We start from the raw sequence: 15,526 nt of genomic DNA, 5'->3' as shown, positions 1-15,526 counted from the left end.
GTCAAAAACACGGTAAATCAAATTTAAGCTTTCCACCTCAATTTTATCCAATTCTAACTTTCTCATGAAAAATGATCCAATTTTAATTTTTTTGAATTCAGTATTCCAACTTTTTTCAAAAAATAATTACCCTCAAATTTAAGCGAGAAGTGCCTGAATGCCTCCTTTTCATTGAGGGTGCCCATTTTGAAAAAAAATATGAATATTTTGCGATATAATGACTGAGAAAATTGAACTTTTGTCTAAATTTGGGCTTGAAATTCATTTTTCAACGGAAAAGATGTTAAAAAGGCCAAAAAGTACCTAATTTACAATAATTTTTCAATTTTTTTTTTTTACTGAACTCTACTATGGGTATTTTTTTTTACTTACAACTTATAATTATTTTTTGTGGGAAGAGGGAGAGTTTTATTTTTAAAAAAATCGAAGAAAAAAAAATACAAAAATAAAGTCATGACAATCGGACTACCTGATTTGCTATAAATTCATATATAAAATTTTGTTAACGAATAATTATTCTCACAAAAAGACTCATCATTTTGAAAAAATATTGACATCAAACAAAAATTTCAATATCAATCAGCACTTCCTCCCTTTCCAAAAAAAAAAAAAAAAAAAAAAAAATGTAGGTAAGTAAGGTATACAAGTTCTAGAATCGATTAACAGATTTAAAAAAGTGAAGTGGAATTTCTTCAAAAAAAAAAAAATAAAACTGAACCGTGGAATAAAGATTACAATTTTGTGTCTTATCAAAAACCTCTTATATTTTTTTCCAATAATTTTTATTTAATGAGAATTCCTCCTCCCCCCAATGCATTGAAATTAAAACAAGTTGAATTTTAATGACACAATTTCGTTATATTCCTAAAAGACAGCTAAATATACGCAGCCAACTTTAAGTGGTTTTAGAACACAATTTCGTAACTGCGAGAAAACAACATCTGAAAAACATCGTTATGATATACTCATATTGGTAGTTTTAACGTTGTTTTTCTATGAAACAATAACCTTTGCACGTTTCATCGAATACGTGAATGTATTTTATTAGGTCAGTTTCTTCTATCATAAATTTGGTCCTCACAGCGGGTCTTTGGCGTTGTACCTTAGAGAAGATAAATACGACACTCCTCGTAGCAGTTTCCGTTTGTGGTGGAGCTATGGTAATAAAGGAGATAATTGGCTGAGACAGGTGGTCATTCTGCCTAATATTACAGAAAGGTAATTTTAATATAGTACAATCAATTTCAAAGATTTTCTGTTACTCGCACGTGTTACGTGGATACTACATTAGTACTTATTGCTCATGTAGTCCGTATTGTCAAATTACCTAAATAATCATGAAAATGAAATTTTGTAGGTATTTTTTTTTCAATTGTAGAAATTTTATGTTTACCTACGAGAGATATTTTTTGGCATGTTTATGTTTTTCAAGTCGTTTCCTAATGCTTTAGTCATTTCCATTTGACCTTTCTCTTTATGAATAAAAAATATGGGGATTATATTTTTTACAAGACGTGGTTCGTAAATCAATAAAAATTGCTAAATTGAGTAGGTACCAAAAAAAAAAAAAAAAAAAGGCAATACAAAAACCATCAGGGAATGTTTGAATATTTTTAATCATTTAAAATGTTGGAAAATATTTTTTTTCACCAGTAGGCAAATAATAAGCATGATAGGAAAATTATTTTTAAAAATTCACCTTAATTTCAAATTTTCCTCGTAGGTAATGTAGCGTATCTGAATGTTTAAAGGGATACGAAATCGAATGAGTAATCAAAATTTTCATCACATTATTTTGAATCAGGTTTCCACTAACTTTTGACATGAAGTGAACATCCACTAACAGTATGGAGCACTTTTCTCAGAAAAATTGAAATATTACCACAATCTAGACTATTATATGCAGCGCATTGAACCAAACAAAAATCAATTCAATACAATTTGTTGATTTACAGATACACCCTGCAATTTGAAGCAAGAAAAGCAATGTCTTCCAGAGGAGATGTAGCCATCGATGATATTTCATTCAGTCCAAAATGTTTTGGCATCGGTAAGCAGTAAACACCTAAATAGACTTACGAATTTCGTCTTTTATTTTATCGCTCATTTACTCGATATAATCAAAACGCATGTTCTTTGGCACTTCTAATGCTTAAATACTCGCTTCTCGATAATATCTGTCCGCTTTCACCCTCCACTCCTTTGCCAAATTTTGTTCCATTTGCCTAAATTTAACTGGCCTAATGTGCTTTATTTTAAATCTATGTAAAACATCTTAAAATTGATTAGACCTTATTAAACACAAATCAGCCGAAAATGTTGCTAGCGTAACGAAAAACGAAAATCATTTTAAGTTGCGATACAATACTAATGGTACCTAAATAAAGCCGATTACAAAGTTCGCGCGAGAGTTAATCGCACCCAAAAATTATACGTACAGGATAAAGCGTAGGAGGTTAATCTATCTCGAGTGAAAAAACAGATGCATACTTAGTTTCTCTCACTTCGGAATTTTATTTTCATAAAATACAAGCGCCATTTAAATATTTTAACTTTTTCATAATAAAATCTACATTTTTCCGTATAATTTACCGATTTCTCTGTATGTTTTAAAATTAATAATGATGTCAGAAAAGATTATACGTTTTATGTTTCACTTCGTATAGGTATACCGCAAAAAGATCTCAATGGATATGATTATTGGGAGTATCCCAAAAAGAATTCAGGTAATTTTTTTACTGCCCACTTTTGAACAAAATTAGAGATTTACTTATCTGAGGTGAAAAAATAATTTTTTTTCTTTGTCTTTTCTAAATACAGAATCTATTCATCCGTCCTTCGCTAATAAGCCAGGTAAATTGAAAACAAAATCATAATTCTCACGAACTCTTGAAGAACAAAAATAAAAAATAAAAAATAAAATAATTCATACGATAATTTCAGTATATTCATTCACAACTTGTGGTCAGTCCGGGTCACACGGTCCTACGAGCGAGAACTGTGAAAAATCGTACAAAAATACGACCTCCAAAGTCGAAGTCTTGGATAGTCTCAGCATGAAAGGGTTCCAAAAATGGGTTGTACCAGATGTTTCATACTACACGTAAGTAAATTCAAAGATAAATCTTAATAGCAATTAAATTATTAATAAAATACTGACGTGTGTAAATTATTCAGAATTATAGCTAAAGGTGCACGGGGAGGGAAAGGTGCGGATGCATTGGGTGAATCAAGAGCTGCTATGGTTCGAGCCGTCACTGAACTGTATAAAGGACAATCCATTTATTTTCTGATCGGCCAAGAAGGTCACGATGCTTGCAGAAAATTGGTAAGAAAAATTTCCCTTCACTTGAGAAAAGAAACCGGACAAATTTGCATTAAATTTTGTATTTCGTTCCAGACTTTCGATACGCCATCGTGTATAGTGGATTTACATCTTCGAACTACCTCAAATTTCAAGAGTATTCTCAGAGATCAAAAACTTTACGACGGAGGGGGTGGAGGAGGAGGAGCCACATACATATTCACGGTAACTGCACGTACCTACATATTAAAATACACGTTAATTCTGAAATCAACGATTCCTAAATTTGGCTCGAATTGAACGTAGATGGAAAAAGGTTCGGAATTGGAACCATTACTAGTTGCAGCAGGTGGAGGTGGACTTGCCCACGGTCCATCGCGTGATGTTGGAATACAACACGGTAAAGGACTGAATATAACGTTACCAAACACAACAGCACCATCGTTCGGAAATTACCCAGCGGGTAACGTATTTTTTTTTTTACAACTTTGAAATAATTCGCATATAAACTTAACCCATTTAGATATTTGTTACAAGTTTCCAAGAATCTTGCAGCACAATAAAACAATTTGCAACTTTATAGATTAAATCTTAAATTTGAAAAATTAATAGAGCCTGTCCAAAAACTTCTATTAATCAAACCGAACTTGGTTCATATATCACGAGTTGATGACGGGCATAAATGCTTTCTCGGACATTCAATCTAGAAAAGCATGCTTTGAAATTTCCCACAGATAGGAAATACTTATTCCTTATCAAGTAATAAATTCTTTTCATTTCATCGGTTGAGTTCGGAAGAAATATAAACGTCGAGCTAAAATTTTCAAACTATACCTACTGAAAATGCCTACCTATTGAATGCTTTCGAAACAAGTTCGCGCAAAATCAGTAAATTTTATATTAGTAGGTTTATGAAGAAGTCCTTGAAAAAATATTCGGGACAGAAGAAAAGTTTGATTTTCTTTTTCAAAATTTTATGGAGCCCAAAGGCGAAATTTTTTTGATTAGCAAAGCAATTGATACACATTTAGGTACCCTTTTCTGTCTAATGAAAGCTTTTAAACTCAAAATTTCAAAAAATAAAACAATTTTGAGGCACCTTCTGAATTGAAAAGATTTAAGTTTACGTTTTTTCGATGTCATTTCACAAAAACCTTTCTGTTAAACTTATCAAACTTTCAGAAAAAATTAGAAATTACTCATCTTAAATTAAAAAATAGTTTGAAAATCGAAATCATCATGACTAAAAATCCATCGTGGGCTACACAAAATTTTCAATTTTATTAAAACTATTGAAGGGCTTATTAAGAGGTCTTCAGGGACTTGTATTAAAATTATGAGTTGAAATTTTAAATTACCACTTGATCTAAAAACAAATGATCATAAATCACTTAATTTGTGATTTTTTTGTTTGAATTTGGGGGCTTATTGTGAGGCGCGAGGCACAGGAGGCTTGCTTCAAGAAGTTGAAATTTGAAATCGCATATCTAAAAAACCCAAAAAACCGCAGGTCGCCAGAATTTTTCAATTTTTTTGAAATGGGACAGAGGGCTTATATTTGTGAAAGTTTGGAAGGTTTATATTAAAAAAAAAAGTTGAAATTCACAATCAGCACCATCAAAAACATACCTACCTAATAAAAGATTCATCTTTACCTAATCCTAGACTTTTTTTCCGGAATTTGTTCAAAATTGACAGAGCGTTCCTCCCTAAATTTCCCCTCAGAGTATTGAGATCCTGGAATGAAAACATATTTGGGTATTCAGATTAATTTTTTACATTAAAAAAATGTAAACACTGAGTTTTTCCTGAAGATAATTGTTCTAGGAGGGGTAAAAATCCGTTGTCCTTGTATGTATTTTAAAAAGTACAACATTGCAATTATTATTGAAAATTTCCATTTGTGACAATTGTTGCCAAGATCAGATCCCAAATTTAACGAACCTATATTCGAAAATGCAGTTTTGGCAAAAAAAAGTTAATCTTCTTTTAACACTCTTTAAAACTGTGCAAGCAGATTTACTTCAATTTTAACCGATCTCATCTTATAGATGAGCTCCGAAGTTCAGTATTGAAACGAAAAATTAGAGCTGTACAAACATCACGGGATAGAATCAAAGGGCTTAAAAGATCAGAAATTGATCAATTTAATATATAGATGACCCCCACATACGCTTACATTGAAAATTTAAGAGGAAAACTGTCAACAACTTTCAAATTGAAAATGGAAATTTGCAATGCTCTTTTGTGAACTTTTTGTTAGACCAAATAACAAACCTTTTCTAACATGATGAAATTTGCACAAAATTTAAAAAAGCTCCGAACAAAAAATGTCAATTTTCTCTAAAATAGTTTCAAAGATACGTAATTTCACAAAACATTTTTTTTTTTTTTTTTTTTTTTTACAAGTAAAAGTATAAAATTTATTTGAATTTTAGAATATTCAAAAGTTTAATTTTCATAAACTTCAATCGTAATCACCTCAATTTTAAATTTAATTTTGGAGAAACTAGCTAGGTACGAGTATACCTATGTTGAATATGCACGTATTTTTTCAGGTGCTGGAGGAGGATGGAAGCCGGGAAATTTTACTGTGTACAATACAACTGGATCATCTTTACTTGAAGGCGGTGTAGGTGGTTTCTCTTGTTATTTTAGTTCAGATCATTTAAAAGGTATCGGTGGTTTTGGTGGTGGTGGTGGAGGTTGCGTTGCTGGAGGAGGTGGTGGTGGATATACAGGTCATTGAACAAAACAAATAATGCGAGTATTTTTATATCATAGGTATTTGAACCGAATCAATTCGAATGTTTTACAGGAGGTCGAGCTTGGAGTGAGAGTTCTGCTAACGGAGAAGGAGGCTCGTCAATGGTAGCAGGATATGTCCAGTATAAGGATGTAAAAGGAGGTGCTCATTACGGTCCTGGAAATATCATCATAATTCCAGCAGTGTCAGGATGTGGTTGTGAATATCGATGTATAGCTTTGGACGAAGCAATGACTACTGTAAAATGTATTTGTCCTCCTGGATGGCATCTGAGCCAAGATAATCGTGCTTGTGTTTGTGAGTATACATTACTTATGATAACACCTATGTGTACTCATATTTAGTCAAGTACATACCTATTTAATAATATGTAGACTGGTTTCATTTATTATACAAATTGTGTCTGTCCCAATAATTATAGTTTCAAGCTTGAAATCGCTGAAAAAAATTATGATTTTTTCAGTATTGAATGCACCTGCATTTGTTTCCAGTGAGATGTGGATATTCCTTTGTGCTCTAGTTGTAGCCAGTCTATTGCTGATTACGTTTAGTATATTGATGTGTAAGTGAACAGAATCATCCATTTTCATTTCTATTTTTCGCTGAAATATTTCTAAACTTGTCAATATACCTACCTATTTCATTTGTATACAGATAACAGATACCTTCAACAACAATCAGAACTGACTCAACGAAAAGTATGCGGTTTAGGAGGTTTACAGCTAAACCATTTAAATCCTCCCGGACCAACCAGTGTCAGATTAACAGAATTTAATCCAAATTACGAATTTGGTGGGGTAACTTATACTATCAGGGATTTAAAAGAAATCCCAAGAGAAAAAGTGCAACTAGTCAAGTATGAATTTTTATCCCATCAGTGGTCATATAATATTCGTTAATCGATTAATTCACCTATCTACTGTTATCTCTTTTGCAGACCATTAGGGTGCGGAGCGTTTGGCGACGTTTATCAAGGGCTTTTACGGAATCGAGATACCGATTCTGTGGATTTGGCAGTAGCTGTCAAAGTGAGTTATACATCCACTGCACTCGAGTTCAGATCAGCCAAATACTCGTACGTTTATTTTTTTGACAACTTCGATTCGTGTTTCAGATTTTACCAGCATTATCATCAAATCAAGCGGAAGCTGATTTCTTGATGGAAGCGTTAATTATGAGTAAATTTAATCATCCCAACATCGTGCATTTCATAGGAGCTTGTTTCGATACGCATCCGCGTTATATCATCTTGGAGTTACTAGCTGGCGGTGATTTGAAAAATTTTCTAAGAGAAAATCGTCCTAAAGCGGTTCGTAATTAATTTTAATTCCAAAAATCGAATATGAGAAAACCATTTGGGTTAATGTGATTGGAATTTTCATAGGATAAACCATCAGCCTTGACTATGAAAGATCTGCTACAGTGTGCAATTGATGTTGCCAAAGGTTGCCAATATTTAGAAGAGTTGCGTTTCATTCATAGGGATATTGCAGCTCGAAATTGTCTTCTGACATCAAGAGGACCTGGACGTGTGGTTAAAATCGCTGATTTTGGCATGTCCAGAGATATTTATAGGTAAATGTAGAAATAATTTGAAAAATTCCTTGTAAATAGGTACCTAGTAAAAATACTCATTGATTTTTTTTTCAATTTTTAGATCTGATTATTATAAAAAAGGTGGCAAAGCGATGCTTCCTATAAAATGGATGCCTCCAGAAGCGTTTTTGGATGGTATTTTTTCATCAAAAACTGATGTTTGGTGAGTCAGTGTTAAGAGTTAATTTCGCAGAATAAGTTTATCATGTTAGTTTCTTGGAATTTGAATTTTTTAAAGAATAGGAATGATGCAGGTCGCAGGGGCACATGGAGAGGATAAAAATATGAAATTTTTTCATTTCATGACCATATGTCCGGTTTTTTTTCAGTCTTTGTTTGACCAATTTTAGACGTTTGTTTCTTGTCCAAAAAAATTCAAAACAAATGAAAGAAAATGTTCAAAAGAAAAGATGTTAATAGAATTGCATAACCAGTTTGCCGCAAATACGCGAATTCATTAGATCATTATCCATTGGAATCAAACAGGAATTCAGGGTGTTCTGACTTGGCTCAATTTTTTAAAAATGATTTCTCTTTTATGGTGCAGTGAATTAATCACCACTATTCCTGCCGTAACCCTCCAGGATTTGAGGTGGGGTGAGAGGCTTGTATCTTTTATTCATTTACGATTTTTTTTATAAAGATGCCCAACTTCGAAGGATTTCAACTCGAGACTGGTTAAAGGAGCAAATTTATTTTTTGCAGAACTTCAAGGAAAATAAATGTGTAATATAAATTCAAAATTAGAAATCAATCTTTTAAAAATTTAAAAATCAAACATTCAATGAGAAAGCTCAATTTATTATCTCCGATTCAAAAGTTTAAAGCTGAGTAGGTACTTTCTTTAAAAAGTGAAATTGCAATAAACTAATTTGAAAAATTAAAAAGTTAAATACAAGCAGTAGATATATCGATTGTAATTCATATTGTTAACTTACTATGGGCTTATACGTAATTCAAATTACTGTATTTAAAATTAAAGGTCTTTCGGAGTATTGCTATGGGAAGTGATGTCGTTAGGATACATGCCTTATACTGGTATTCGTAACCGAGAAGTGATGATGAGCGTAGCTCGCGGTGGTCGTCTTGGTCCACCAGCCAACTGTCCAGATCCTGTGTATGCTTTAATGCTTAGCTGTTGGAATCATGATCCAGAGCAGCGACCTACTTTTGGAAGCATCGTAGAACGTTTAGGATATTGTATTCAAGTAATTTAATCAAGCTGATAATTTTCTTATACTTCATATGAAAATAGGAAATTTTTTCTAATCCACTACGGTATATTTTCGCTCTATTTTGCAGGATCCAAACGTTATAAACATGCATCTACCTGTTTACAAAGGTCCTTTACCATCGGAATTGGATAAAACTCTGATGCGACCATTAGAGTCAGAGGACGAGTATTTACAAACCGATTACATGATACCGATAATGCCAGAAACCCCAGCAGAATGGAAAGATGGCAGGTCAGATACAAATTTAGAGTATAACACGATAATTTCCTCGTACCTATAAGAAGCTCGTGAAAATCACGTACTTAATCATTTTTTTCTTAACAGATACGTAATCGAAGACAGATCAACAATTCCTACGCCGATGGACTTGACTAATAACCAAGCAAACCAATTACCAAACTCGAACAACTCATCGACTCCTAACACGAATTCGACAAACACTCCGACTCAGAAAATCATTTCGAATACTCCTAACGCTAAAATCAACGTAGGGAATTCGTTAACGCCGAAAAACAATCCCAACAATACGCCCACTTTCAAAGGGAATAGTATAAATACACCTACGCCGAAGTCGAATAATTTACAAAATCAGACTCTTAGCAATTCTATAAACGAGGACAGTCCGAAATTGGATGAAAATCGAAGCAAGCCTTTTATTCTAAGCGGACAATACGTAAAAGACCCACAAATCAACTAACAAAGATCGTTTATTTCCGTTTAAAAAGTACCTACTCGTACTCGTACACTCGTATTTTTACGTTAAATGTTAATGGTGCGTTGTAGTTTTTCATTAGGCCTAATGTTTTGCAATTATATACGTTTGTTTACCATTGTTTTCATGTTCTTTATCGATAAGCCATTGAACATTCCAGAAAAAAAAATCGCGTATCGTGTACAGATTTTTAAACGCTATACCTGATTAAGTGTAATCTACGTACAGCATTTATACCATAAGATTAGGCTATACAATAAGCATTACGAAAGTACTAAAAAAATGAGTGATTTTTGAATTACCTACCTATCGTTATGTTTATTACCTATATTTTTTTTTTATTTGTTACATCATTTTAACGGTTTTATATTTTTTTCGTTATTTTTGTGTTCTATATTTTCATGTTTTACGATCGTGCTTTTTGTTCTTATATACTAAGTACTAATATACCACTTACCGAGGTATACTCAATAGTATTCGCTAAACCAAACCAGCCCGAAATATTGGCATTACCGAACGTTGCATATGAATAAGTATCGCGAATTTTTTCATTTCATACCCACCAAAAAATGATATTCGTCGTACTTATATAATATCAACGCTAAAATTTTTAAATTTGTTATTTTTTTATCAGTAAAATAGCTTATAAATTTATAAGTCGAGTGAAAATTTTTTTTCTAAAATTTGAAAACATTAATTTTTGTAATTTTATTTTATATACAACGTGAAAAAAGCTAAAAAGCTGTAAAACTATGCTCAAATTGCTATTTTATGTAAATGTTATGTAATATTGAAATTGTTGTGTTGTGATTGAAGGTTGGTAATAAAATATGAAATATATGTACTTATTTTTTTTTTCATGTCGAGTTGCGTTTTCGAATATTTTATTGTACCTTATAAAGGTGTTTTGAATGGACTGTACTTTCAGTTTTCAATATAATTGTAGGTACCTACGCACTATGATCACCTCAAGTAAATAGGATGATTTTTTCAAAACTCAAGAGAATATCAATATTTTGGATACACTTACCTATTTCGTATCAAAAAAGTGTTCAAATTTTTATAAAAATTCTCAGTGAAAACTGGAAAAGAGGAAAAATAAACGAAAATACAATATTTCAACACCTCATGATAATTTCTTCCAGCCAAATTATGGAATCGTACAAGAAGAAGAAGAGAAACGTCTACACAAGCCCTTTGAGTTAGGAATTGAACTCATTTTCGTTATTCGAATCTCGAGGTACCTAATCTTATAAAAAAAAGTAACAGTTTGAAAATTTACAGAAAAAGACACTCTTTGAAAATTCTCCAATTTGATTGAAAGTTGAACTTTTCAAATGATGTATGTACTTAGTCGACGAAAAGTTTGGAATTATTACCATTTCGTATTTGGAAATTGAATTACAACGATATGTTTTATTCATGTTCAGCAAAAAATTTCGAGTTGTTGAACCGGTGACAAATTTCAAGAAGTTGTGGAAATTTAACAAATTTTCATTTTAATCGAAAGTTTTTCCTGTAATACAAATACCATATCATACGAGAACTTTTTGAATTTTTTGCTGACTCGTAAGTTTGGTTGGATTTGAAAAAAATAACACCCTTTTTTGAGTTTTAATTTTATTGGAACTTTTTCAAATGCAAATGCGAGTATATGTATAGCTGTCTATCGCACTGTAGAAAATGAAAAGGATAATTTTTAGATAAAACCATTAAAATAAAGGTTTTCGCATTGCCAATTTATGATTTTTGAATCAGACTCTCTCAAAACATTTTAGATGAGTTGGTACGTAATACAGATACGTATTGGTTTTAGTTATTTAATTAGGCATTCATTTATTCGTTTTTCTAAGTGTAAGAATTATGGAGAAAAACATTTAAATTGAAAAATTACTTTATCCGAGGTATTTAATAATAACATTTATAGCCTTCTCTTCATCTGTTCCATTAATTAGAAAAATACACGATTTCTTTATTTTAGAGACTTTCATTTTTGAATAGAAAGTCAATCAGAAAAATCTCTCTCCCCCCCATCCATGGCAGGAACAGATACGGACCATCAAAGAGAATTTTGGTGAGAAATAAGTTGCCTATTCAGTTTGCCGTAAATACGTAGGTACCTAGGTATAAATGTTTCAATGAGGGAATTTTTGGAAAAAAAAGTTATGAAGACATTTCAGAATCTGTGATGCATTTTCCCCGTCATTATTTACTCTCTCATTTCCTATGTAGGTACTTTTCTTTTTTTATTTCTATCAAAAAATTTTCATCCCCAGGTTAGGGTCATCTTGGATTTTCAATGTTGGAAGAAAGCATTTTTTTTTTTTTTGAAAAAGCAAATTATTTTGAAAATTACTATGCTGGTTTTGAAAAATATTTTTTTTATCAAAATTTACATTTTGAGCTAAAATCTACCAGATCTCAATTTTTAATGATCGAAATGAATATATTTTTAACCACCTATCGAAAGAGAGCTTTTACAATAAAGAACAGTTCTACCCCAACACACATTCTTTCCTTCAAAAAACAGCAGTTCTCATCGAATACCATCTGTACCTTCAAATTCAAGGTGAGGAAAATCAATGATTTTTTTCACATCTTACATTCTTGCATCACGTGCGTTACTGTAACGAATTTCGTTTCTGTTATAAACGACTTGATGATTCGAGATTATCGAATTTATGGCAATTTAATTTATAGATATAAAATTCGAAAAGTTGACTAGAAAAAATTCCCCGGAGAACAGTAAAGAACGAAAAATTCGGAAAACATCAAAACTATTCGGTAAATCGGTGAAAGATCGAAGAATATCGTAAATATTCAGCGGTCTAGTATGAGAAACCATTTGATCAGCTATTTTTTCAATATCAAACTAACGATAAGGCGTATATTACGAAACTTTTGCAAACACTAACTTTTGAACACATTAAATACACGTGCCACCGAGTGTTGAAAACGTTGAATCCCAAAATGTAAGTTAACACTCCGACAACCGCGCAGCAGTGTCAATAAGTACTTCCAATGAAAACATCAACTTGAAGCATGTTTATTTTCAATAAGTATTTTCCATTTGGGTTTCACTATCGTCGCGAATAAATTAAAACTAAAAATCACTACCATACCTACGACCTACGTTGACTTTATTGGACGCAATCTCGATATTTTTGAAATTTATTAAAAACCTGCATAAAATTCATTACACACTAGGTAATAATTTTTTAATCGAATACGTTTATGAATACTTTTTTTTAAAAAAAGTTCCCTTAAATGTAGTTATTTCTTGAAAAAATTAAGCCCACTTTCAACAGCTTGATGCTGGCTCATTTAATATATTTTTCTACGCCAGTTCTTTAAATTAAAAAATTGAAAATTGCTACAACTTTTAACGTAAACAAAGACTCGCCAAATACCAAAAGTCGAGTTGAAATATTCACCGAGCTATTCTTAATGATGATTTTAACAAAACTGACTTGAAAAAAAAAAAAACAATGCGCAGTACCCTTAAAGTAGAGAGTTAATTTATCTTTCACGTTATATTACGGAAGAAAAAGCAAAAAACTAGAATTTTTTGTCGAAGAGAAAGTAACTCTGCCATTTTTGACAGTTGTGATTTATTTATCTGAACGATTTAATTCGTACAATGAAACATTCCATAAAAATGAACCTTATTTTTTCTCGAACCTACCTAAACAGTTATTTATTCGACAATATGGCGGGTACTGATGCTTACCTACTTCGTTTTTAGCCATGTAATTAGGTACCTTGTTATTTTTTTTATCAAGATAAACAAAATGTTCAATGTACTCAAATATTCTTCACCACGAACATCTCATCACTTTCCATTCTCAAGTACCTAATTCTTGACATGTGTAATCTACTCAAACCATCAATTCCATTCCTACTGTTCTAATGAAAAATGAATAATTTTCTCGAAAAAAAAGCTATTTGTTTTATTTACAATTTTTTGGTTTCACGGGATTAAATTTTATCACTGCATTTTACGTGACTAGAATTTTTGGAATGGAGAAATTTTCAGATACGTTTGTTGAAATTTTACCGACATAATTTGTTCGCCAATTGGTTTTACGACCACCGCACCGCGACTGTATTACATATTGGCAATTTGAATTTCCCCTCCGAAATGGTAATAAAAATGCTCGAGAAATTTGGTTAGGGAAAAAAGACGAAAGACGGAGAGCATTGTTCATGTTTTAAGTGACGACGCGAGCTTGTTATGTATCACTGGTATCAAATCTCATCGTACACAGAATATTAATTTCACTCGTTTCATCGAACTGAAACTTTGAATATTATAATGAACAGATGGATGAATCGAGTTATAATTAATATCTTTTGAAAATAAACGAGCATTAATAATAAAATACTCGCAAAGTTTTAAAATATCCCAACAACAAAGGAAACTCTAAACAATTCAGTTCACCATGCGAGTAGTTACACTTCAGTTATATATCGTTCGCACACTTATTATAAGTTTGAGAATGTTGTTTTCAAAAAAAAAAAAAAAAGATTCCTTAAATGGAAGAAGTTTGAAAAAAAAAGCCAAAACTGGATCAAACATGTGTTACTTGAGAGAGAGAAAAAAAAGATAGCAAAATCATTAGAAATAGATTAAAGACAAATTTATAAAATAGCCAAAGGAAAACGTGAAAAATGTTTCGAATTAACGACACTGTGATTAAGCCCGAAATGATGCCTTGATAAGCGTGAAAACATCGCAGTACTACGAGTATTTCTGGAATGTTATGAGCGTTTTCGTCGTGTTTCTCGCATTTAAGAAAGATTTCCTTGGGTGGAAATTCTTGGGCAAATCTTGTTCTTAGCGAGTAGTTAAATCGAGGTTGAAGCGTAATTATTTACTTTTTTCATCTAACGAAGATGTCGGAGTATTCGATGGTTATATCTGCAAAAGGCTAAAGGGCGATGATCTCTGCGAAAAAGCAGTTCAAATCCAATTATATTTAAGTAGAAGTGTAAACAGTAATTTATATGGAATTATACTAAATTGCCTGATAAGATAAAAATATGTGTAATTTCACAGAATTATGAGTGCATAATGCAGATGTAGATAGGTAGGTAGGTACGTAGCAGTACAATTTGGTCAGGCATGATTTTGAATAAAAAAAAAATCTTGAATTTTGTTTTTTGTACCAAAAACCAGAATGGATTAATGGAATCCGATTAGAAAATAATTTGAATTAAAAGAAGAAAAGCATTTTTTTAAATAGCAAAAATTCATCTGGGTAATTTGAAGATTTTTTAATCAAAAAATTCAGATAGGATCGCACCTAATATTTCAAAAATATTTGACGTATGAAAGTCTAGGAATGGACTATAGTGGAAGGGCTGCTCGCTGCATCTTTTTTCACCTCTGGTGATACATGAAAATTTGTTCATATCAGAAAAAAAATTTTTTCTGTAGGTAAAACTTATTTCAAAAATGTTTATTGAAATTCAAAAAATAATGCGAAAAAGTTTTCAATTTTTCATCACATTTCTCACTAAAATGGAAGTGTACCTACCTATCCAAGTAACAGAATTATTTCAATTTTTCTAATTTTTTGGATGAAGTCAGTTTTTCTGATAGTGGAGAAATATTAACAGTGAAGTCAAGACGGTGAAATTCCACAATCTAAGCCTACTCACTAGTTGAATTGCTCATTTAACATTTACAGGAACAGTTCAATAAGAATACAACGAAGCATAAGTATTTTCCCCTACGAAAATGTTCGTATTAACTCTACCTGAACTCTGGCAATATGTTGATACGATGAAAAATACGATCTAAAGTGTATCTACTAATATGCCCAGCAAGTTAGCAAAGTATGTAATTTTGCAAAACTGGAAGTGGAAATTTAAATTTATTCCTACATGTAAGGAAAACCTTCAAATAT

At 31.7% G+C, this 15,526-nt stretch overlaps 1 protein-coding gene across 2 annotated transcripts in view; it reads left to right on the top strand.

The window, feature by feature from the left end:
- LOC135831652 (leukocyte tyrosine kinase receptor-like) overlaps positions 1-10,454 on the top strand; it is a 61,685-nt gene extending 51,231 nt beyond the window's left edge. Inside the window, exons 7-25 of one of the 2 annotated variants that reach the window (XM_065344304.1) lie at positions 1,049-1,218; positions 1,956-2,050; positions 2,667-2,726; positions 2,821-2,853; positions 2,944-3,103; positions 3,178-3,328; positions 3,401-3,529; positions 3,611-3,767; positions 5,863-6,045; positions 6,123-6,368; positions 6,493-6,633; positions 6,726-6,927; positions 7,009-7,099; positions 7,186-7,380; positions 7,456-7,646; positions 7,729-7,830; positions 8,650-8,875; positions 8,970-9,133; positions 9,227-10,454. In XM_065344304.1, coding sequence (XP_065200376.1) covers positions 1,049-1,218; positions 1,956-2,050; positions 2,667-2,726; positions 2,821-2,853; positions 2,944-3,103; positions 3,178-3,328; positions 3,401-3,529; positions 3,611-3,767; positions 5,863-6,045; positions 6,123-6,368; positions 6,493-6,633; positions 6,726-6,927; positions 7,009-7,099; positions 7,186-7,380; positions 7,456-7,646; positions 7,729-7,830; positions 8,650-8,875; positions 8,970-9,133; positions 9,227-9,599 — 3,069 coding nt within the window. In that variant the 3' untranslated portion in view covers positions 9,600-10,454. The remainder of the gene's footprint in view (positions 1-1,048; positions 1,219-1,955; positions 2,051-2,666; positions 2,727-2,820; positions 2,854-2,943; positions 3,104-3,177; positions 3,329-3,400; positions 3,530-3,610; positions 3,768-5,862; positions 6,046-6,122; positions 6,369-6,492; positions 6,634-6,725; positions 6,928-7,008; positions 7,100-7,185; positions 7,381-7,455; positions 7,647-7,728; positions 7,831-8,649; positions 8,876-8,969; positions 9,134-9,226) is intronic. The other variant, XM_065344305.1, reaches the window with a different exon arrangement.
- Positions 10,455-15,526: the final 5,072 nt, after the last annotated feature.

Source organism: Planococcus citri, chromosome 1 (assembly GCF_950023065.1).
Source record: "Planococcus citri chromosome 1, ihPlaCitr1.1, whole genome shotgun sequence".
Taxonomy (NCBI): domain Eukaryota; kingdom Metazoa; phylum Arthropoda; class Insecta; order Hemiptera; family Pseudococcidae; genus Planococcus; species Planococcus citri.
The sequence above is the reverse complement of the archived record's forward strand: the minus strand, read 5'-3'. Positions and strand labels throughout refer to the sequence as shown.